Source organism: Mercenaria mercenaria, unplaced genomic scaffold, assembly GCF_021730395.1.
Source record: "Mercenaria mercenaria strain notata unplaced genomic scaffold, MADL_Memer_1 contig_3614, whole genome shotgun sequence".
Lineage (NCBI taxonomy): Eukaryota > Metazoa > Mollusca > Bivalvia > Venerida > Veneridae > Mercenaria > Mercenaria mercenaria.
This window is the reverse complement of record NW_026461770.1, coordinates 14,186-40,145: the sequence shown is the minus strand read 5'-3', so window position 1 is coordinate 40,145 and position 25,960 is coordinate 14,186. Positions and strand designations below refer to the sequence as shown.

Genomic DNA, 25,960 nt, shown 5'->3' with positions numbered 1-25,960 from the left:
GAATGGATCTCCATAAAAATTGGTCAGAATGTTCAACTTGATGATATCTAGATCAAATTTGAAACTGGGTCACGTGCCTTAAAAAACTAGGTCAGTAGGTCAAATAATAAAAAAACCTTGTGACCTCTCTAGAGGTCATACTTTTCATGGGATCTGTATGAAAGTTGGTCTGAATGTTCATCTTGATGATATCTAGGTCAAATTTGAAACTGGATCAACTGCGGTCAAAAACTAGGTCAGTAGGTCTAAAATTATTAAAATCTTTTGACCTCTCTAGAGGCCATATTTTTCAATGGATCTTCATGAAAATTGATCTGAATGTTCAACTTGATGATATCTAGGTCAATTTCGAAACTGGGTCACTTGCGGTCAAAAACTAGGCCAGTAGGTATAAAAATAGAAAAACCTTGTGACCTCTCTAGAGGCCATATTTTTCATGAGATCTTCATGAAAATTTGTGAGAATGTTCACCTTGATGATATCTAGGTAAAGTTCAAAACAGGGTCACGTACCTTCGAAAACTAGGTCAATAGGTTAAATAATAGAAAAACCTTGTGACCTCCCTAGAGACCATATTTTTCAATGGATCTTCATGAAAATTGGTCAGAATTTTTATCTTGATAATATCTAGATCAAGTTCAAAACTGGGTCACATGAGCTCAAAAACTAGGTCACTATGTCAAATAATAGAAAAAACGACGTCATACTCAAAACTGGGTCATGTGGGAAGAGGTGAGCGATTCAGGACCATCATGGTCCTCTTGTTTGTATTACTTTCCTTTTTTGTTACTATAAATAGCTTATTTTGAAACTTTTTTATTATTGGCCGTAGGAAAAAACCGGACCACTTTTCTGTGGTACAACATGGATGGTACATCCAATTTTTAGATGTATTTTGACATAACTTTACCTGGTAAGAATTTTTTTGTGGAATTAGAATTTTTATGCCCCCAAAGGGAGGCATATTAGTTTTCAACTGTCCGTCCGTTCGTTCGTTAGTTCGTTCGTCACGTTAACTTTTTGCATGAAGGCACTTTACTCGCGAACCACTAGACCCAGGACCTTCAAACTTCACATGCTGATAGTACTTATTGAGTATACCACCCCTACTGACTTTGGGGTCAAAGGTCAAGGTCACAGGGGTTAACGTTAACTTTTTGCATGAAGGCACTTTACTCGCGAACCACTGCACCCAGGACCTTCAAACTTCAAATGCTGATAGTACTTATTGAGTACACCACTCATACTGACTTTGGGGTCACCAGGTCAAAGGTCAAGGTCACGGGGGCCAACGTTAACGTTTTGCATGAAGGCACTTTACTCGCGAACCACTTCACCCAGGACCTTCAAACTTCCTGACTTCAGGGTCACCAGGTCAAGGTCAAGGTCACAGGGGCCAAGGTAAACTTTTTGCATGAAGGCACTTTACTCGTGAACCACTGCACCCAGGACCTTCAAACTTCACATGCTGATAGTACTGACTTTGGGGTCACCAGGTCAAAGGTCAAGGTCACAGGGGCCAACGTTAACGTTTTGCATGAAGGCACTTTACTCGCGAACCACTTCACCCAGGACCTTCAAACTTTACATGCTGATAGTACTTGATGAGTACACCAACCCTACTGACTTTGGGGTCACCAGTTCAAAGGTCAAGGTCACAGAGGCCAACATTTTCTTTTTGCATGAAGGCACTTTACTCGCGAACCACTTCACCCAGGACCTTCAAACTTCACATGCTGATAGTACTTATTGAGTACACCACCCCTACTGACTTTGGGGTCACCAGGTCAAAGGTCAAGGTCACCAGGTCAAAGGTCAAGGTGCTACGGGGGCATTTGTCACCATTAGTGACAGCTCTTGTTTTTTGGAATTTCTTCTTTTTGTTGTTCCTGTCCTTTGGGCTTAAACAGTCAAGTTCTTTAAATTTTGCTCCCATCCTCTGGTGTAACCCTTTGGGCGTATATTGCCCCGCTTGGCGGCGCTCTTGTTGTTTTTTAAGATACAGAATTGAAATTTGCATGACATGTACAGTTTTGCACACCGATCTTAAAACTGACTTCAGTGACCACGAATGTGACTTACTGACCTACTTTCTTCAGGTGAGCAATACAGGGCCTTCAGGGCCCTCTTGTTTTATAAAAATCTCTGGTAATATTTTGACCACATATTTCCATCAATTCTTCGAATAGCCGAGCCCACTGTCAACAGACAGCTCTTAATTGTTCCTTTGGTGATCTTTTACATAAATCATTCATACTAAAATGGCTCTTTAGTAGTTTTGGCTTGTTTCCATATTGTACTTATAAACCCGTTTGAGCTAAGAAACTAGTGCCAAAAGTCAAGGATTGCCTTGGTCCTCTTGTTAGAATACCCTGTAGAATAGTTAGAGAAATTATTTGAAATGGTAGCTCTAATTTAGAAGATAACTTTTTAGCTCACCTGTCACGAAGTGACAAGGTGAGCTATTGTGACCGCTTGATGTCCGTCGTCGGTCATCAGTCGTCAGTCGTGCGTCGTCCGTCGTGCGTCGTGCATCAACAATTTGTAAAAAAATCTTCTTCTTGAAAACCACTGGGCAGAATTACACCAAACTTCACAGGAATGATCCTTGGGTGGCCCCCTTTCAAATTTGTTCAAAGAATTGAATTCCATGCAGAACTCTGGTTGCCATGGCAACCGAAAGGAGAAACTTTAAAAATCTTCTTCTCAAAAACCAGAAGCCCTAGAGCTTAGATATTTGGTGTGTAGCATTGCCTAGTGGACCTCTACCAAGTTTGTTCAAATCATGACCCCAGGGTCAAAATTGACCCCGCCCCAGGGGTCACTTGATTTTACATAGGAAAATCTTAAAAAATCTTCTCAAAAACCAGAAGCCCTAGAGCTTAGATATTTGACATGTAGCATTGCCTAGTGGACCTCTACTAAAGTTGTTCAAATCATGACCCCGGGGTCAAAATTGACCCCGCCCCAGGGGTCACTTGTTTTTACATAGGGAAATCTTCAAAAAATTTCTAAAAATAAACCAGAAAGCCTAGAGCTTAGATATTTGACATGTAGCATTGCTTGGGGGACCTCTACAATATTTGTTCAAATCATGACCCCGTGGGTTAAAATTGACCCCCACCCCAGGGGTCACTTGATTTTACATAGGAAAATCTTCAAAAACTTTCTAAAAATAAACCAGAAGGCCTAGAGCTTAGATATTTGATGTGTAGCATTGCCTAGTGGACCTCTACTAAAGTTGTTCAAATCATGACCCCGGGGTCAGAATTGACCCTGCCCTAGGAGTCATTTGATTTTACATAGGAAAATCTTCAAAAATTTTCTAAAAATAAACCAGAAAGCATAGAGCTTAGATATTTGACATGTAGCATTGCCTAGTGGACCTCTACAACATTTGTTCAAATCATGACCCCCGCCCCAGGGGTCACTTGATTTTACATAAGAAAATCTTCAAAAAATTACTAAAAATAAACCAGAAGGCCTAGAGCTTAGATATTTCACTTGTAACATTGCCTAGTGGACCTCTACTAAAGTTGTTCAAATCATGTCCCCCAGGGTCAAAATTGACCCTGCCCTAGGGGTTACTTGATTTTACATAGGAAAGTCTTGAAAATTTTTCTAAAAATAAACCAGAAGGCCTAGAGCTTAGATATTTGACATGTAGCATTGCCTAGTGGACCTCTACAAAATTTGTTCAAATCTTGACCCCCCCCCCCCCCCCCCCCCAGGGTCAAATTGACCCAGCCCCAGGGGTTCTTTGATTGTACATCAAAAATTTCTATAAATCATCAGTTTGACATTTGAAACATATAGCTCATATTACTCAGGTGAGCGATCCAGGGTCATCATGACCCTCTTGTGACATATCTGTACCTTTAAGAAAATTTCAGCTATATTTTCTCATGATTCTTTTGATTGATCTTGATGATTTTTTTACCTTCTTGTCCTTAAGTGCAGTGATAACAGGTGAGCAATATAGGGCCATTATGGCCCTCTTGTTAGAATACATATTGATGTTTTCCAGTACAGTTCAGTCTAAAGTGACCATACCAGAAACAACAATATTAAGTACAATTTGTAATAATGCAGTCATGTTAGTTATTTCAAGTTTGAGATATGGGTCGTCATCTTAGTTGAATGAAAAAATTTGTTTCACCTTTCAGGCAGGAACTTGGTTTCTTGATGTCATGTTGGAAAATATTGTATGTCCTAAGAAAGATGCTGTTGAGACAAGAGAGGAAAAGGAAAGGAGAGTAACAATAGCAACTGCAACAGTGTATGCAGCAAATTCAAAAGACATTGCAATCACTGATGTGAAGAAGTTATCTAATGTCTGCAAAGCATTACTGATGGGCCCTCCAAAGAATAAAGATACCTGTGAAGAACTGAAAATTGTTGAAATCTACTTTAAAGGAAAAAGGTATTTTCTGAAAAAAATTTGCTCATTTGCCGTCTTAAAATGTAAGACAAAAATATACCTAGTGATAGGAAAAGTCACTAACTTCCACAAGTCTGTGATGGCAGATGATTGAGTTATAAGTGACAAATTCAGGAATGTTTCTGTTATCCTAAACATTATTTCTGTACTGTTGTTTCTTGGATTTTATGACATTGAAACTACATGGTGGAATAGTGATTTTCATTGTTTGGGCATTTTAACAATGTTTCACAATTACCCCCATCCTGAAAACTAAATTAACAAAACTTATTGGTCATTGCCTGTTACGAAGAGAAAAGTGGGGGACATAGAAACGGACTGTGTCTGGCAGTCCATCTTTCTGCTTGTCATACATTTGTCCAGTCTGTGACTAGGCAGTCCATCAAGGGATGTTGAAATTATGAAATTCAATTTTCCTATCCTGGTTGCCCAACAAAGATGATAGAGTTACTTAAGCATATGTATAAATTTAATAAGCATACTTTGCCTAAGGAATGATATGAATATAATGACTATTGTATTACTTTTTCAAGGATTAACATAACAAATATATGAATAGCTGAAATTCATTAAAAACTTTGTATTACCTCCCTCTACCTCTCTTGGTTGCGCAACCAGAATGGTTTTGAAATCAATGAATTAGAAAGCTACACACTATCTTAAAATTTACCATTTGGTTAAGATTATTTAAATATCTAGCAAAATTGCAAAATTTAAAGCTAGAAATTACATTGAAATCAAATGAGAAAGTCCACTTTTTGAATACTTATATCAAAGGGGAGTAATTACAAATTTCATAAAAAAATAATAAAACATTCATTTCTAATAGGAATATAACTCTATTAGATTTAGTTTCTTTTGCCTTAGTATCCAGTTACCACCACCACACAACACCCCCACCTGCCTCAACCCCTCCCACTGCTACATTATCCACCCCCACCTCCACATGAACCCGCAGTTACAGTCACTAGAAACAGATTCTTTTGCTGAAATCATCGTCAAAATTTGGTGCCCGTTCAATAACTTTAGTTTGGGTTAAGATATTGAAATGAAATTTGACCTATAGTTAGCTTATAGTAAAACCAAGGTTGGGAATATATTTGTGGTCAGTGGAGTCAAGGTCAGGGTCACTGTTACTAAAAATAGAAAAAATGATTTCCGCTCTTAGTTAGTTATGAGATATTGTGATTGACACTTACTAAAGTTTGGGTTTGGGTTGAGATACTAATATGAAACTTGGCCTATATGTAGCTTATAGTAAGACAAAAGTTTAAATTGAATTTGGGGTCTGGAGTCAATATCCAAGTCACTGTTACTTAAATTAGAAACAAAAGTTTATGCTCAATAACTTTAGTTTGGATTTAGTTGAAATTAAACTTGGCATATAGGTAGCTTATAGAAAAGCCAAGGTTGGGATTGTGTATGATTTCAGTCTGATCAAGTTCAAGGTCAGCATTTCTTATTTATTGTGCTTACTATGAAAATTCCACAGTAGCACAATGGTCTAAGGCGTTGGGCTGTTGTATCTTCTGTAATGTAGTAATTTTGGAGTGTGGCAGATGAGTAGTGGTTATCAAACAAGCTATTAAACTCATTGAGGAGTCTCCAGAGAGCTGCTCCAACGTGGTTATCTTCACGGATGCTCTGTCAGTACTCCAAGCACTGGAAAATTCCAAACAAACATCCATCTCCAGGCCACTGTTCAGTCTATGCAAAACAAGAGTTGTGTCCTTACAATGGATACCTGCACACTGTGGTGTACCTGGAAATGAGAATGCAGACAGATTAGCCAAGCTTGGAGCTACAGATAACCAGCCACAAAATGCCATTACTCACGAGGAGAAGGTGACAATGATCAAAGCACTTACAAAGCCAAGGCCAACCAAGGATGACTACCACCTACTAGAAAGATGGGAACAAGTCAACATCTTTAGGCTCCGCACAGGACATAACAGGTTAAATGCCCACATGTGCACAAAGCTTAAATTGTTTCCCTCTCCGATGTGCCCCTGTGGTCTGGAACAGCAAACTGCTGAGCACATTCTGCAGAGATGCCCACGTCTGGAAAACCAAAGAAAAAGTGTGTGGCCAAACAGCACCCCAATGAAAACCAAAGTGCACGGCAAGAAGGAGGACCTGAAGAAGACAGCATCCTTCATTGCTGGATCAGGGGTGACAGTGTAGGCGGTGAACGCCAAGAAGAAGAAGAGTAGTGGTTCTAATTCCAATCTGGGCTTAACTTTTTTTTGTTTTTGGTAATAAAAAAGGAAACATTTAGATGCTGTAGGGTCAAAGTCAAGGTCACAGTTACTAAAAATAGATTGTAAAATTTTTTTTTTTTGCTGGAATCATCAAAAAGGTTGTTTCTGGTTTTTATAACTTTAGTTGCGAGTGACATACTATACTGTCATTTAACTTGGTATACAATAAGCTTACTATAAAGAACTAACTATGGACTGTATTTTGGGTCACTGTTGCTAAATTCAGAAAAGTTATTTCCGCTCGGTAGCTCTAGCTAGGAATAAGATATTGCAATGGAACTTTGTATGTAGGTAGCTTAATAGGAGAGAAAGGTTAGGGGATTGGTTTTTGGCCACTAGGGTAAAGGTCACTTTTAGGTCAAAGTCAGTATAATTACTAAAAATAAAAAAAAATGTTTTAAATTTTGTCTAAATGTATGAGGAATTTCATAAATTAAATTAAATGAATGACTAGTAATATTAAAGATATTTCCTAAATACTGAGGGCCCAAAGAAGTTTCCTCAAGTATAATATTAATTTATTTAAGGAAACAGATGAAAGAGGCCTTTGTGGCTGTTGCAAGAAAACTAGCCTTCAATTCAAAGGATCCATCCTGGCTGTATCTGATGCCTTGGATACATTTCCTATCTGAAGCATGCACTCCTTTTGAGAAACCGCCATTTGACGTGAATCATGATAGAAAAGAACCAGTTTGGTGGGGAATCTCACATCTCGGAGAAGATGCTCTTAAATACTTTAAGGGTAAAACAGAAAGTTGGACAATGTAAGTAAAACTATTTTGTAACTGCTTTATAAAGGAAATATTTAAAACATAGAATGCTTCAATTTAAGATATACATTACACATTAAAAGCTGCATGAACTTTATAGTCAGCAACAGTTTTCTTTCAATTAAAGGATAAGGATACATTATAATGCAGTCCCTAGAGGCATTTGTGTGATTTGTTTGTCCAGAGCATTTCTTGGTACCTTTTTATGCCCCCGGGATCTACTGATGCGGGAGGCATATAGTGATTGTCCTGTCTGTCCGTCCGTCCGTCTGTACGAGGTTAACCAAATGGGACCGTTTCGTCTAGCATCAATACCCCTTACTAGAATGACTTGATACTAATGCAGATGTAACCTGTGACCATTTCTCATCTTCAGACATCACCTGACCTCAGTTTGACCTTGACCTTGACCTCATTTTGGACTTAGGTTGCTTTATATGGGCCATCTCTTGGTTAACCAAATGGGACCGTTTCGTCTAGCATCAATACCCCTTACAAGAATGACTTGATACTAATTCAGATGTAACCTATGACCATTCCTCATCTTCAGACATCACCTGACCTCATTTTGACCTCGTTTTGGACTTAGGTTGCTTTATATGGGCCATCTCTTGGTTAACCAAATGGGACCGTTTCGTCTAGCATCAATACCCCTTACAAGAATGACTTGATACTAATTCAGATGTAACCTGTGACCATTCCTCATCTTCAGACATCACCTGACCTCATTTTGACCTTGAATTTGACCTCGTTTTGGACTTAGGTTGATTTGTATCGACAAGGATGCCACCGGGGGCATCAAGCGTTTATTGAACGCAGCTTCTTGTTGTAGTTAAATTTTAACTAGGGTGGACACTTGAAATCATGTCAGTTTCCATGGAAACCAAGATGGCGTCCAATATGGCCACCATTTCATGTGCCAGTGACCAGTTTAACTTTATTTAATATACCAATTAAGTGCCCAGATATTTTGAATTTAATGTGTGTGACAACTCATATACAAATACATAGCTTTCTAACGATCTCCACATCAGTCAACAAAGGTAAAGGTCAAGGTCATTTCAAGGTCAAAATGCAAAAATACTCTTAAAACATGTTTCTACCATAAAACATTTTATTTCTTAAACATAGATTTAGCCATTTGCCTCCAGAATGTATTTTGTGACAACTTGTTATCAATACAGTAAACAACAAATCTTAGTTCATGGTCATAAATTGAATACTCCCAAAGTTAGATGGAATTATGTGACATAACATCCATCTGTAATTTGGATTAAATATAAGGGTATAAGATAACCATATTACATGTTATTGCTTAAGTTGCCTGAAATGTATATCCATGTTATTTACATATGTGTGATGATGCATGCACAAATATAGTTCTCTCTAATTACCTCCACTTAAGGTCATTGTAGATGAAGGTCAAGGTCATTTCAAGGTCGAAATGCCAAAAAATGCTTCTATTACTTTTGCATTCATAATGTTTTAATTCCTTCGCACAGTTTTAGCCAGACGTCTTGAAAATAATGATTTATGACGACTCGTTATCAATGCAATTAGCAACAAATCTTATTTCATGGTCAATTATTGAATATTGATAAAATTATTTTGAATTATGTGATTTTACCTCCATCTGTAATTAAGTTGAAATGTAAGTCTAATAAAAGAATCATAAATGCATGTTTTGTGTTATGCTGCATGAAGTGTAGCAGCATATTATCTATATGTATGTTAATGAATTGCATTTGATTAACTACAATAACATCAAAATCACACATTTCAAAGTTCAAGGTCATAACAAGGTGAAAATGTTAAAAGTAAGAAAAACATGTTTTACATTAAACGGCTTAAATTCATTTGTATTAAATAAGCAACATACATCCAATAAATTACTTTCACCACTTCCTATGGCTAATGCAAATAACACCGAAACTAATTATTCAGTAATTACCTGATAGTTTGCTATAAAACACTACACTTACTACCAAGAAAAATTATTGGCTCAACAGCAGATAACTGAATTTTATATCTTAATATTCACATGTAATATGCATTTAGTCAAGATGCACAGGTACAGAAAGTAGGATATTTGGGTTTTTACAAACATTTCTTAGCAAATTGATTCTACATTTACAATATTTACAACATGAAACCCCACTTTTCTTGCAAAAACACCTCACTGTTGAACAATCTTTGCATGTGCATGTCACAGCAATGCTGTTTGGGACACTCCTGTATGTATGTGTTGGCACTGTATGTCCTTCATCATCATTTGTATATCCATACATGTAGGAGTCATGTTCAGTCATTCCGCTCATGTCCATACAGTGTATTTGTTGGAATGTTGTATACAAGCATCTTAGTACATGGTCCTTTAGTGCATGACTTATTGGTGGAAGGCACTGAATGTCCATGGCTTTGCCTTGATAACCTGGACCAGATATTCTTCAGCTTTATCAAACACATCCTCTGGAGTGTCAGCTAATGTTTTGCCAAATTCAGTCAAGAATTCTTCTGGGTTGGCCTTTAAGGCAGAAAGTTTAGTCCCAATTTTACTTGTTTTGTCGCATCCAGTAAAAATGTGAGCTGCAGGCAATGCCACATTTAAAAAAGTCTTTGTTTGCTGTCTCCCGAGCATTATCTGTGAAACTGGGTAGGTAGGTAGGCCAATTTTTTTTTTTATTCCAGTGCTACTTATAACTAATTATTTTATATTTCTCATGAAGATAAATGAATAAAATATGAAAAGATATTTTATGTCATTTTATATCTGATTTGTTGATACTTTTGCGAATATTTGCAAAAAAGATCTAAATTTTAAATGATACAATTAAGCTTAAGTCTGCTCTTCAACAACAATGACTAAAACTCTAAATTGTTGTTATCATTTTATTGGGAGAGGTGGACCTCAGTCTGGGTAGGATGTGTTGTAATGTAAAACGTATTTCTTTTCTGTAGGGTTTAGTTTTTTGATACTTTAATTTTGTTCATTGGGTTTTTAGCTCACCTGAGCACAAAGTGCTCAGGGTAAGGTATTGTGATCGCTCACCATCCGGCGTCCCTCCGTCCGTCCGTCCGTCCGTCCACACTTCCTTTAAACAACATCTCCTCCTAAACTAACAGGCCAATTTTGATGAAACTTCACAGGGATGTTCCTTGGATGGCCCCCTTTCAAAATTATTCAAAGAATTGAATTCTATGCAGAACACTGGTTGCGATGGCAAACGAAAGGAAAAACTTTAAAAATATTCTTCTCAAAAACCAGAAGCCCTAGAGCTTAGATATTTGGTGCGAAGCATTGCCTAGTGGACCTCTACCAAATTTGTTCAAATCATGACCCCGGGGTCAAAATTGACCCCGCCCCAGGGGTCACTTGATTTTACATAAGAAAATCTTAAAAAATCTTCTTCTCACAAACCAGAAGCCTTAGAGCTTAGATATTTGACATGTAGCATTGCCTAGTGGACCTCTACTAAAATTGTTCAAATCACGACCCCGCCCCAGGGGACATTTGATTTTACATAGGAAAATCTTCAAAAAATTTCTAAAAATAAACCAGAAGGCCTAGAGCTTAGATATTTCACATGTAGCATTGCCTAGTGGACCTCTACAAAATTTGTTCAAATCATGGCCCCGGGGTCAAAATTGACCCCGCCCAAGGGGTCACCTGATTTTACATAGGAAAATATTTAAAAAATCTTCTCAAAAACCAGAAGCCCTAGAGCTTAGATATTTGACATGTAGCATTGCCTAGTGGACCTCTACTAAAGTTGTTCAAATTATGACCCGGGGGTCAAAATTGACCCCGCCCTAGGGGTCACTTGACTTTACATAGGAAAATCTTCAAAAGTTATCTAAAAATAAACAAGAAGGCCTAGAGCTTAGATATTTCACATGTAGCATTACCTAGTGGACCTCTACAAAATTTTTTCATATCATGACCCCCTGGGTCAAAATTGACCCCGCCCCAGGGGTCACTTGATTTTACATAGGAAAATCTTCAAAATTTTTCTAAAAATAAACTAGAAGGCCTAGAGACTAGATATTTGACATGTAGCATTGCCTAGTGGACCTCTACAAAATTTGTTCAAACCTTGTCCTCCGGGGTCAAAATTGACTCCGCCCTAGGGGTCACTTGATTTTACATAGGAAAATCTTTAAAAAAAATTTTCTAAAAATAAACCAGAAGGCCTAGATCTTAGATATTTGACATGTAGCATTGCCTATTAGACTTTTACAAAGTTTATTCAAATCATGACCCCTGGGGTCAAATTGACCCTGCCCCACGGGGTTACTTGATTGTACTTAGAAAAATCTTCAAAATTTTCTAAAAATAAACCAGAAGAGCTTAGATATTTGACATGTAGCATTGCCTAGTGGACCTCTACAAAAAGTTTTCAAATCTTGTTTTTAAAGTTACTTAAAGAAAATTTCAACTATATTTTCTCATAATTCTTTTGATTGATTTCTATTATGATCTTTTGACCTTGAAGACTTGTCCTTAAGTGCAATGATAACAGGTGAGCGATATAGGGCCATCATGGCCCTCTTGTTTAACAGACAAATTTAATGTAGGGAGAGAGAGAGTGATATCTGATGAGGCTACGGATCTGTGGTAATGTGGTTTAAAAGGATTCACCGGAAAAAGTCACATTCCCAATCTCCGGACGTCAATCTAAAAATTTCCTTTAAAATACTGTGTGCTAAGACAATCTACATTTCTGACACTTTAGTTATAGTAATTTACATAAGCCTCTAAATGTTGAAATCTATTTGCACATGTTACCAGGAAAATATGCACACATTTATTACAACAGAAAACTTACTACATGAAACATACGTGTATTGTTTTCCCGCCAAAATATAATACAGAGTGCACTTTGTTATACTGACATCATGCTTGGTATGATGATGGATTTTTTTTATGAGGTTAGATTTGTAAGGATATCAGTTGAAACACTTTAAATTTTATATCTAATTAGCCAAAACAAACTTTAATTGCAGTATATTGTGTTACTTTTTTTCAGTCCCATAAACTCTGTTTTGCAAGTTGTTGAGCCGTTGTTTGAAATGGACTACCTATTACCAAGAACATTTATGACAGCAGTGGAACTTAAAGACCTTGATGCTGTAATAAAATCTCAAAAGATACCACTAGAAGTTTGCTTAGCTAACCTCACCTACTTTTTGAGAACAACAAAGCCAAGACCTTACTTTGACTGGCAGAATAAAAAATATTTTGGATTTATCACAACAGATGAGAAGGTAATTGTCATATCTCATGACCCTCCCTTTATACTCAGAAAAATTTCCTTCAGTTAGCCTTATTTGAGCCTCTTGTGTTAAATTCAGACAAATGTTCCTTTAAGGCTGAAACTTTACCAAGATTATTCAATTTCATTAGATTTCTCAAAAAGGTGGCCACCATTTTCCTATTTTGTATATTCTGGGAATTTTAAAAATCTAGTCAGAAACTGTTGGCACATTTTAAAAATAATTTCTCTGTTTATGTTCCTTGGCTGACTCTTTGAAAGATTGCAGAAATTGATTAAATTTCAAAAAATCAGAGTCATAGGGTATTGTCACTTTTCGCTAGATCATTGGTCAAATTTGTCCAGAATATTTCATGTCCAGAGTATAACTTAACAACCATTCATGATATTGACTTTAAACTTGACATGTAGGTAGATGACAATGAAACAGTGTTGAAAGCACATGAAGCAGATTGGTCGGTCACAAATGGAGCTCAAGGACCAAATTTGCCCTTCGTATTTCTTGTCCGGAGTATAACTTAATGACCATTTAAGGTATTTACTTCCATCTTGGCAGTCAGTCTGCTTGGCTTGATAGGAAGAGCTCATATCAATGAATGGCTGGATAATGGGTTCATTATAATTCAAGCAGTCTAGGGGAGACATGTGCTTTTACAAAGGTGATTTTTAGTTTTGTAGAAAGATCGACATTTAGAGAATTGCAACACCAGCTCATTTCTAACAGATTTGTTAGAAACTGTTCATTTTTTTTTGCTCTTCTGAAAAGGTATTAATAAATGGTTCACAAGTTTCAATTCAATTAAAAATCCATTTCAGAGAATTGAAAAAAAGTTAAGCAACTTTATCTATTTCAGAAAGTAGAAGACAGCATTGTCCTCTTATCAGAAAAACTTGTTGCAGCTGTATATGAGTGAGTATTTTGTTCATATTTTGAAAGGTTTCAATCTGTGTTTTAAATATTGTTCAGTAAGATTTTCATTTAAATACTTTCTCATTTGTAATTGATTTGATCTAAATTCTTACAAAATCATCCCCCCCTCCATGTGTGGTAGGGGCATACAGATTTGCTCTTGTCCGTCTTTCCGTCCGTCCTTCCGAGAATGTTGTGTTGCTCCAAAAGTATTTGACGTAGAGTCACAAAACTTTACAGGAATGTTGGTCAGCATGTGTATTTGTGCACCTGGGGTTTCATGTCCTGGTTCATTCAGTCATGCAGGAGTTATGGCCCTGACATAGTAAAAAATTGGTCATTTTAATGTTGTGTCACGCGTAGCTCCAAAAGTATTTGACCTAGAGTCAACAAAGTTTACAGGAATGTTGGTCAGCATGTGCAGTTGTGCACCTGGGGTTTCTTGTCCGGATTCATTCAGTCTTGTAGGAGTTATGGCCCTGACATAGTAAAAAATCGGTCATTTTAATGTGTCGCGCGTAGCTCCAAAAGTATTTAACTTTAAGAGTCACCAAAGTTTACAGGAATGTTGGTCAGCATGTGCAGTTGTGCACCTGGGGTTTCATGTCCGGATTCATTCAGTCCTGTAGGAGTTTTGGCCCCTGACTTAGTTAAAAATTGGTCATTTTAATGTTGTGTCGCACGAAGCTCCAAAAGTATTTGACCTAGGGTCACCAAAGTTTACAGGAATGTTGGTCAGCATGTGCAGTTGTGCACCTGGGGTTTCGTGTCCGGATACATTCAGTATTGTAGGAGTTATGACCCCTGACCTAGGAAAAAATTGTCATTTTAATGTTTTGTCGCCCGTAGCTCTGAAAATATTTTACCTACAGTCATTATTTCACTACACAAGACCAGACTTCTTGCCCAGACTTACTAAAAAAAAAAAGTTTGTGAAACATGTATGTTAAAATGTACTTGACCTAGAAACATAAAACATTAGAGGATTGTTTTATAGCCTATGAAGTGTTCTCCAGAGTTACGGCCAACTAAGTGAAAAATACACATAAGGTTCTTAAAAGTTTGTGTTGCAAACATCTTAAAAATTGTTTAATCTGAGTCATTAAACCATGTTACAGTGGCAGGAGGTGGGGGGGGGGGGGGGGCACCTGTGTTCTATGGACACACATCTAGTTTGAATTTTATTTTTCTAACCTGGTTTCCTGACTAGGTAATAGCTAACTCCAACCAAAAGTTCAGGGTACTTTGGTTTAGGGTGAGGTATTAGAAGAGATGTGCAGCGTACATCCCCCATAGTCTATTGCATCGACAATTCCATTATATTATTAAAGTGGTTTCATTTGATTTCAGTTAGGGGCTAGAGCTAAAAAGGAGGAAAAGCCCTTTAAATTATACTTTTTTATCAAAACTTCAAAGATCTTAACCAAACTTTATAGCATCCTTTCATAAACTTTTCACGTTTGTGCTTGTCTTCAGGCAAAAAATAATAAAAGACTGTTTCTCATTAACTGCTGGATTGATGTTCACCAAACTTCAAAAGAATGGTCAAATGCTTTCCTCAGTTTAGCAGTTTGAGGCCTGATGACCTTCTTGAATAACATAAGTATAAATATAATGAAAATACTTTGCTTAAGTAATGATAGGAATACAAGTAAAACTTCATTTTAAATGTTCTAGAGATTTGCATTGACACTTACAACGTATATGTTTTGCAGCAGTTCAATAAATGCAGGTTTGTAAGCTTCAAGCAACATTTGAACTTGCCTGTTGGTTTAGAATGTTGAAATATAGAGAATAACAGGCTATGTTATCAGGTCTAGGCTGGTATGGGATGGATTTTTTGGCACTAACTCAATTATAGGTCATATGGTGACTTTCAAGCTTTGATGTTGGAGGAAGACCCCAGGTGCCCCTACGTGCAATCATCACTGGTGGGCACCTGGGTAGAAACATTGACCTTCTGTAAGCTGGTTGGATGGCTTCCTCACTTAAAGAATTTAATGCCCCAAGTAAGACTCGAACCCACATTGGTGAGGGGCAATTAATTATGTCTCCCCCCCCCTCTGGGGGAGACATATTGTTTTTGCCCTGTCCGTCCGTCCGTACATCACTCATCATTTCCGATCAATAACTGGAGAACCATTTCACCTAGAACCTTCAAACTTCATAGGGTGGCAGGACTTACGGAGTAGACGACCCCTAAAGGTCAAGGTCACAGGGGCCTGAACAAGGAAAACCATTTCCAGTCTGTAAATTGAGAACCACTTGACCCAGAATGTTGAAACTTTATAGGATGATTGGTCATGCAGAGTGGATGACCCCTATTGATTTTGGGGTCACTCTATTAAAGGTCAAGGTCACGGGGGCCCGAACAAGGAAAACCATTTCCGGTCAGTAACTTGAGAATTACTTGACCCAGAATGTTGAAACTTCAAAGGATGATTGGTCATGCAGAGTAGATGACGCCTATTGATTTTGGGGTCACTCTATTAAAGGTCAAGGACACAGGGGCCAGAACATGAAAAACCATTTCCGATCAATAACTTGAGAACCACTTGACCAAGAATGTTGAAACTTCATCGGATGATTGGTCATGCAGAGTAGATGACCCCTATTGATTTTGGGGTCACTCAGTTAAAGTTCAAGGTCACTGGGGTCTGAACATGGAAAACCATTTCCGGTCAGTAACTTGAGAACCACTTAACCCAGAATGTTGAAACTTCATAGGATGATTGGACATTTAGAGTAGATGACCCCTATTGATTTTGGGGTCACTTGATCAAAGGTCAAGGACACATGGGCCTGAACATGGAAAACAAATTCCATTCAGTAACTTGAGAACCACTTGACCCAGAATGTTGAAACTTCATAGGATGATTGGTCATGCAGAGGAGATGACCCCTATTGATTGTGGGGTCACTCCGTTAAAAGTCAAGGTCGCAGTGGACAGAAAATAGAAATCCATTTACGGTTTATAACTTCAGAACCATTTGACCTAGAACCTTCAATCTTCATAGGGAGATAGGAATAACAGAGAAGGTGACCCCAATTGTTTGAAAGGTCAAGGTCACAGGGTACTGAACATAGAAAACTCTTTCCAATCAATAACTTGAGAACCACTTGACCCAGAATGTTGAAACTTAATAGGATAATTGGACATGCAGAGTAAATGACCCCAAATGATTTTGGGGTCACTTGATCAAAGGTCAAGGTCACAGCAGCCCGAACATGGAAAACTGTATCCAATTCATAACTTGAGAACCACTAGGCCCAGAAAGTTGAAACTTAGTGGGATGATTGGGCATGCCAAATAGGTGATCCCTATTGCAGCCAACCATCAGTGTCTCTTTGACTTTCGCTCTTCTCCCCTATTGACTTCTTGCATATACGACTATGCAGTGGGGGAGACATGCGCTTTTTTACAAAAGCATCTTCTAGTTTGAAGTCAGCAACCTTAACCACTCGGCCACTTAGGCCCCTATGGACTGTAATGGTACTAATAGATGTAGGTTACTGAACCCCTTCCACCCATATCTGCAGAGCCTGATACGATACCAGCGATACCAAAAAACAGTAGTCTATTATTCTATTTATAACATAAGTCATATAACCTCATATAAAATATATTTCTATATCTTATTTCATAAAAATTGATTTCTGAAGTAAAGATAAATAAATTGAAATTTTACTGATTTGAAAATTCATCTACTCTTGAAATATCTGAATAAGAAAATATGGCAGCCACGTTGAATTCAGCGAAGACAATGTTTATTGACTGACTGATGTACTTATAAAAATTTCCTACCTGTGTAAAAATAAAAAAATCATCCTTTTGAATAAATGAGAACATGCTCTATCTCTAAATAATCAAACAGTTACATGTCCCATGAGCTGTAACTTTCACTTCAAGACTCAGTCACAGTTAATCCAAGAATAATGATGTGGAGAGAATAACAGTAAGCTCTAGCAGCTTTCAATTAAATCCACTTGTCTTGATATTTGTATGGATGATGTTGTATGTCATGTATGTCTTGATAAATAAATACGTTTTAAAACAATAATGATGTACATAAACACTTTTGAATCTTAGTTTATATTAATCAAAAATAAATGCTGTAAATTAAGCATAATACAGAGTAGATGACCCTAATCGTTTTTGAGGTAACTTAATTGAGCTAAGGTCAAGGTCAATGGGGCTTGAACATGGACACATGCAGAGTAGATGACCCCTATTGATTTTGGGGTTACTAGGTTAAAGGTCAAAGTCACAGGGGCCTGAACATGGAAAGCAGTTTCCTGATCAATTACTTGAGAACCACTTGACCAAGAATGTTGAAACGTCATAGGATGATAGGACATGCTAAGTAGACAATCCCTGTTACAGCCAACCATCAGTGTCTCTTTGACTTTCGCTTCTGTCCCCTATTTGACTTCTTTCCTATTTGTACTACTATGCATTGTGGGAGACATGTGCTTTTTTACAAAAGCATCTTCTAGTTAAGTACTATTGTTTGTTCGATAAAAATGAAGACAGATAGAGTTAAGGAATTTACTAGTTGATATTACTTAATCTACATAGAAAAAAAGTCATACAAACTAAACACTGGACTCTATAATAAAATTGATTCTGGAATGTAAAAACTACTTTGTCAATATGGGCTTGCCAATTTCTTGATCAGGCGAGTGTTATTTGGCAGTTTCCATAGTAGTTGCATGAATCACAGTATCTATCAAATGGTAATGTTAAGCTGGATAATCTATAGGAATCAGATGGCACACAGGGGCGTCCGTGGCCGAGTGGCTAAGGCCCCTGACTTCAAACCACTTGCCCCATACTTGTGGGTTGGGGAATTGAATTCTTCATGTGAGGAAGTCATCCAGCTGGCTTCCGGAAGGTCAGTGGTTCTACCCAGGTGCCCGCTCATGATGAAATAATGCACAGAGGGGCACCTGGGTTCTTCCTCCACTATCAAAACTGGAATGTCGCCATATAACCTATAATTGTGTTGGTGCAACATTAAAGCAAACAAAACAAACAAATGGAACACACATCTTCTTAAATATTTTCACTTAAATGGGAGTAGATCTTATTACAAAAGAAAACAACCTTTAAACACAATACAACAATGTTTTTGGTTGCTCTGCTTATATGTAATGGACCAGTTTGTTTCTTGGATTAATCACAAACGGTATATAGGAAAAACTGAAAAATATATATAAAATGTTACAAGAATTAAATTCTGCATCTCTAGATAAAAAAGATCTGTGCAATGTAGAATTTAGAACCTGATTTTACAGAGTATCTTAATGCACAAAGAAAATTCAGTCCCTAAAAATAACAGGGTTGTCACAGCACTTAATTGTTGCCAGATTTGACCAACAAGCAAGTTTTCTGATGAGAGTCTACTGAAAATCACATTTTTGATGACATTTTCACCTAAACAAAATATCCTACATTGTAGTAATGAAACTTCTCACAGTTGTAAACATATTTTTCCATTATAATGTCAAATAAAAATGCATAATATTATGCTTTATTTTGAGATATTTACGTATGACTAACAGTAAAAGTTGACACTTTTAGGCAGCTTAATTTGTGAAGAATAAGTACATACCTTTAGATAGACATTATGTCATATTGTGTTTCATAAGTTCTGAAAACTTCTTGCTGTTTTTAGGGGTGAACAGTCTCATGATGAATGGAAAATGAGGTATCTGTTAGCAGCAAGTCTGTTTAACGAGAGTGCATCAAAACCACGAGAAAACACTTTGGCAGCTTGCACTCAAATATTGATAAATTTAGTCTCTGTTTATGACAACCTTTTCATAAAAGAGGCTACGGGAAAGTTTGAAGAGAAAGAACATCTGACTGAATTGAAAAAGGTACAAATGACTGCTGTACAATGGATGGATGATTGGCAATGGAAATGGGATATATACATGTCAGATATACTTCAGGTACAATAAAATATAATTCAAATCAGAGAAAGGTTTTACCCAGTTATTTATTATTGAATGATTTTATAGAATGATGTTACTTAGTATTTGTCTCTAAATCAGTTTTAATAATTATACTTATTATGCCCCCCTTCAAAGAAGGAGGGGTATATTGTTTTGCAGATGTCAGTCGGTCTGTCGGTCGGTCGGTCTGTATGTAGACCAATCCGTTTCCGGATGATAACTCAAGAACACTTGGGCCTAGGATCATGAAAGTTGATAGGAAGGTTGGACTTCACCTGCAGATGACTCCTATTGATTTTGAGATCTGTATGTCAAAGGTCAAGGTCACAGTGACCCTGACCAGTTAAACAGTTTCCGGATGATAACTCAAGAACGCTTGGGCCTAGGACCATGAAAGTTGATAGGGAGGTTGATCATGATCAGCAGATGACCCCTATTGATTTTGAGGTCAGTATGTCTTAAGTTCAAGGTCACAGTGACCCGGAACAGTTAAACGGTTTCCGGATGACAACTCAAGAGTGCTTGGACCTAGGATTGTGAAGGTTGATATGGAGGTTGGTCATGACCAGCAGATGACCCCTATTGATTTTGAGGTCAGTAGGTCAAAGGTCAAGGTCACAGTGACCAGGAACAGTAAAACAGTTTCTGGGCGATAACTCAAGAACACTTGGGCCTAGGATCAGAAAAATTGATAGGTAGATTGATTATGACCAGGAGATGACCCCTATTGATTTTGCGGTCATTTGGTCAAAGTTCAAGGTCAGATTGGCCAGGAACAGTTAAACGGTTTCTTGACCATAACTTGAGAATGCTTAGGCCTAGGATCATGAAACGTGATAGGGAGGTTGGTCATGACCTGTAGATGACCCCTACAGATTTTGAGGACTGTAGGCTAAAGATCAAGGTCACATTGACCCGGAACACTCAAACCCTTTCCGGACGATATCTTGAGAACGCTTGGGGCTAGGATGGCTAAACTTGATAGGGAGGTTGATCATGACCAGCAGATGACCCCTGTTGATTTTGAGGTCAATAGGTCAAAGGTCAATGTCACATTGAACCAGAACAGTAGAACTTTTGTTTACAGTGAGCAAATAATTTCTGTTCCTTTTGCAATTACTGAATGCATCAAGTGGGGCATTTCGTGTTCGACGAGCTCTTGTTTTATATTAGTTAAACAATTTGGAATTAAGATGGTTCTCTTTTATCATTGCAAAAATGATCACAGAATTATCTCATCATATAGGTAAATATTGAATTCCACATGATAGAAATAAAGATCCAAACATACTTGAATATTTTTTAGAATTGGAACAAGCTGGTGGCAGTTGAAGCTCTTAGATCAGAAAAGGTCAGAGATTTCTGGAATGAAGAAATACTGAGAGCATTACTTTACACATTAGAGCATAAGGTAAACTAGAACCAATGTATATAATCAGAATAATATTTATGCCCCCCTTTGAAGAAGGAGGGGTATATTGTTTTGCAGATGTCTGTCGGTCAGTCTGTATGTAGACCAATCCGTTTCCGGATGATAACTCAAGAACGCTTGGGCCTAGGATCATGAAAGTTGATAGGAAGGTTGGTCATTACCAGTAGATGACCCCTATTAATTTAAAGGTCAGTATATCAAAGATCAAGGTCACAGTGACCTGGAACAGTTAAATGGTTTCCAGATGATAACTCAAGTTTGCTTAGGCCTAGGATCATGAAAGTTAATAGGGAGGTTGGTCATGACCAGCAGATGATCCCTATTGATTTTTAGGTCTGTAGGTGAAAGGTCAAGGTCACAGTGACCAGGTACAGTAAAATGGTTTCCGGGCGATAACTCAAGAACGTTTGGGCCTAGGATCAGGAAAATTGATAGGGAGATTGACCATGACCAGCAGATGACCCCTATTGATTTTGAGGTCATTAGGTCAAAGTTCAAGGTCACATTGGCCAGGAACAGTTAAACGGTTTCTTGACGATAACTTGAGAAAGCTTAGGCCAAGGGTCATGTAAGATGACAGAGAGGTTCATCATGACTAGCAGATGACCCCTGTTGATTTTGAGGTCAGTAGGTCAAAGGTCAAGGTTACAGTGACCCTGAACATTTAAACCGTTTCCAGACAATAATAACTTGAGTATGCTTGGGCTTAGGATCATGAAACTTGATAGGGAGGTTGGTCATGACCTGTAGATGACCCCTATAGATTTTGAGGTCAGTAGGCTAAAGGTCAAGGTCACATCAACCCGGAACAGTTAAACCCTTTCCGGACGATCCCTTTAGAATGCTTGGGCCTAGAATCACTAAACTTAATAGGGAGGTTGATCATGACCAGCAGATGACCCGTGTTGATTTTTTGAGGTCAATAGGTCAAAGGTCAATGTCACATTGAACCAGAACAGTAGAACTTTTGTTTACAGTGAGCAAATAATTTCTGTTCCTTTTGCAATTACTGAATGCATCAAGGGGGGCATTTCGTGTTCGACAAGCTTTTGTTTTAGTTTGCTTTTGTGGCCAAGCTGACTCCAAATTGCTTGCTTCTCACTTCCATAGGTTTGGAACTTCATTTGGGATGTATAATCTTTTTCATGTGAGGAAGCCATCTAGCTGGCTTACAAATGGTTGGTAGTTCTACCCAGGTGCTTGCTTGTGCCTGTAATAGTTCCCAGAGGGGCACCTACGGTCTTCCTCCACTATCAAAAGAAAGTGGCTGTATGACCTATAGTGTCAGTGTGACATTAAATCCAGCACATACAAAACAGAATGGATTGAACATAGGACCTCACTGGATAAAATTATGTCTCCCCCAACTGTGGGGGGGTGGGGGGGAGGCATATTGTTTTTGCCCTGTCTGTCCGTCCATCATACTTCATTTCCGATCAATAACTGGAGAACCATTTGACCTAGAATATTCAAACTTCATAGTATGGCAGGGCTTATGGAGTAGACAACCCCTATTGCTTTTGGGGTCACTCCGTCAAAGGTCAAGGTCACAGGGGCCTGAACATGGAAAACGATTAACAATCAATAACTTGAGAACCCCTTGACCGAGAATGGTGAAACTTCATAGGATGATTGGTCATGCAGAGTAGATGACCCCTATTAATTTTGGGGCTACTGCGTTAAAGATCAAGGTCACAGGGGCCTGAACAAGGAAAACCATTTCCAGTCTGTAATTTGAGAACCTCTTGACCCAGAATGTTGAAACTTCATAGGATGATTGGTCATGCAGAGTGGATGACCCCTATTGATTTTGGGGTCACTATTAAAGGTCAAGGTCACAAGGGCCTGAACATGGAAAACCATTTCCGGTCAATAACTTCAGAATCACTTCACCCAGAATGTTGAAACTTTATAGGATGATTGGTCATGCAGAGCAGATGACGCTTATTGATTTTGGGGTCACTCTATTAAAGGTCAAGGTCACAGGGGCCTGAACATGGAAAGTCATTTCCGATCAGTAATTTGAGAACCACTTGACCCAGAATGTTGAAACTTCATAGGATGATTGTTCATGCAGAGTAGATGACCCCTACCGATTTTGGGTTCACTCCGTTAAAGGTCAAGGTCACAAGGGCCTGAACATGGAAAACCATTTTAGGTCCACCTGACCCAGAATGTTGAAACTTCATAGGATGATTGGTCATGCAGAGGAGATAACCCCTATTGATTTTAGGGTCACTGTATTAAAGGTCAAGGTCACAGGGACCTGAACATGAAAAACCATTTCCTGTCAGTAACTTGAGAACCACTTTACCCAGAATGTTAAAACTGCATTGGATGATTGGGCATGCAGAGGGGATGACCCCTATCGATTTTGGAGTCACTCTGTTAAAGGTCAAGGTCACAGGGGCCTGAACATGGAAAACCATTTCCGGTCAGTAACTTGAGAACCACTTGACTCAGAATGTTGAAACTTCATAGGATGATCGGACATGCAGACTAGATGACCCCTACTGATTTTGGGGTCACTCTTTTAAAGGTCAAGGTCGCAGCAGATAGAAAGTGGAAATCCATATCCGGTTTATAACTTGAGAACCATTTGACCAAGAACCTTCAAACTTCATAGGGAGATAGGAATTACAGAGTAGGTGACCCCTTTTTGTTTTTTGTGGTCACTCCTTCAGAGGTCAAGGTCACAGGGGGCTGAACACAGAAAAGTCTTTCCAATCAATAATTTGAGAACTACTTGACCTTGAATGTTTAAACTTAATAGGATGATTGTACATGCAGAGTAGATGACCCCTAATAATTTTGGGGTCACTCTGTTAAAGGTCACAGGGGCCTGAACATGGACAACCGTAATCAATTCATGACTTGAGAACCACTAGGCCCAGAATGTTGAAACTTAGTGGTATGATTAGACATGCCAAGTAGGTGATCCCTATTGCAGCCAACCATCAGTGTCTCTTTGACTTTCGCTCTTGTCCCCTATTGACATCTTGCATATATGACTATGCATTGGGGGAGACATGCGCTTTTTTACAAAAGCATCTTCTAGTTTTGCTTGAGATCGATGTATTTGGAAGAGAAATAGATCTTTAGAATGTGAAGCTGGTCTTCTTATTATAATCCTTTTTTCTCAGTAATGGAAACTTCAACAATTGCATGACTACATATTTAGTCATAAAGTTTTCATAACTCAGTTTTTCTGGTAAAGTGTTGTTTTGTTGTTAATTCCAAAATATTTTCCCAACCAATTTATGTAAGCTTTCGTAGTTTAATTAATTGGCTCATGTGGCCAAAAAATACACCTGGTGTAAAGTTTGTCCTAAAACCGACCTTGTGGAAAAATAAGGTCCCTTTTAATACCGAGATAAATCGCAGGAACTGTTTAAAATTAAATGTTAGAATTTTGCCACAAGGTCGGTTTTAGGACAAATTTTAAGATCTTCTAATGTAAAACTGATCAAGAATCTATATTTATAACAGGTCAAACTTATAAACTGATAGTCTCATTAACCTTTTACAATGCACGTACTCATGTTTCGTTAAACAGCTTCACATTTTGCTGCATTGCATCAAATTTTGATATGCCGCTCCAAATCACACAACACAGTTTCAGTATGCATTAGACGGAGCCAATCTTTAATGAATCGTTTCATTTTATACTGCACGAATTCACGTTGCGTTAAATGTCTTTATTTCCATACCTCATGTTTTTATTTCGATGTAAATAAGATGTGAAACCAAAATTTGTAGTCCTGTTTGGCGCCATATTTGGAACTGAGTCATATGCAAATTGTGGAATTTTCAGACAATATTGACACATATTTTTAAGTGAAAGAAATTTAAGAATTTGTGTATTATTTTAATTACTTTCAATGACTGTGGAAGTTTATTGATAGACATATTAGAAGTTTGTAGTTGTGAATGCTTGTTTATGAGTGAATTTTACATTTTAATAGATTTACAAAACTGGACTTATTCTTATGTCTTCATTTAATATTTGTATTGACCACTCTTATTTATAATCAAAGTGGTGTGTTAATAATTAAACTAAATTTTGCAGCACATAGCTTTATAAAATCTTTGAAATTACCCAGAAAGTGGTTTAAAAAGGAATCCTGACATTTCTTTAAAATAATTAAGTCAGAGGTATCGGTCAGCCTGAAGATAATTTAACCCCTGTACCCATTTGAAAAAAACCCTTGCGAGGAACCATATTAATATATAGTCCTTGCTGAAATATTTTCCTGTTAAGCCTGTGGTAAATTGTTTTCATCCCAAGAAAATGGAGAGGAACCAGGTTTACTACAAGGTTCAAGTTTTGATGTACTTTCACTCTATCTCTTTTATGACTAAATTCAAACTTAAAATATTTGTTCCACATCATCACCAATATGACACAAGGTCTGGCACCAATATTTAATGAATAATACCCCCCTTTTTACTTAGAATTTCAGACCGAGATTGATGCACTTGCACTTTATCTCAGTTATTACTGTATGGATTTGATTCAAACTTACAATAGATGTTCCTCATCATCCCACACATCATATTTATACGACAAGGGTTATTATCCCAGGCACCATTTTTTTTAGCTCACCTGTCACGTAGTGACAGGGTGAGCTTTTGTGATCGTCCGTCTGTCTGTCCACAATTTCCTTGTGAACATGATATGGACCACATTTTGTATTTGATTTAATCAAACTTGCACTCAACTTGTATGGGCATAATATCTCAGTTCCTTTCGAAAACTGGCCAGATCCCATCATGGGTTCCAGAGTTATGGCCCCTTAAAGGGCCAAAATTTGCTATTTTTGGCTTGTGAACACGATAGAGACAACATCTTGCAATCAACTTTAATTAAACTTGTACACAACTTGTATTGGCATAATATCAAGGTTCCTTT

The 25,960-nt window shown here is 37.8% G+C and overlaps 1 protein-coding gene across 1 annotated transcript in view; it reads left to right on the top strand.

Annotated features, from left to right (window-relative positions):
- LOC128553234 (E3 ubiquitin-protein ligase RNF213-like) overlaps positions 1-25,960 on the top strand; it is a 63,072-nt gene that overhangs the window by 30,574 nt on the left and 6,538 nt on the right. Inside the window, exons 8-13 of the mRNA XM_053534359.1 lie at positions 4,167-4,423; positions 7,230-7,466; positions 12,500-12,737; positions 13,600-13,655; positions 19,334-19,613; positions 20,923-21,027. Coding sequence (XP_053390334.1) covers positions 4,167-4,423; positions 7,230-7,466; positions 12,500-12,737; positions 13,600-13,655; positions 19,334-19,613; positions 20,923-21,027 — 1,173 coding nt within the window. The remainder of the gene's footprint in view (positions 1-4,166; positions 4,424-7,229; positions 7,467-12,499; positions 12,738-13,599; positions 13,656-19,333; positions 19,614-20,922; positions 21,028-25,960) is intronic.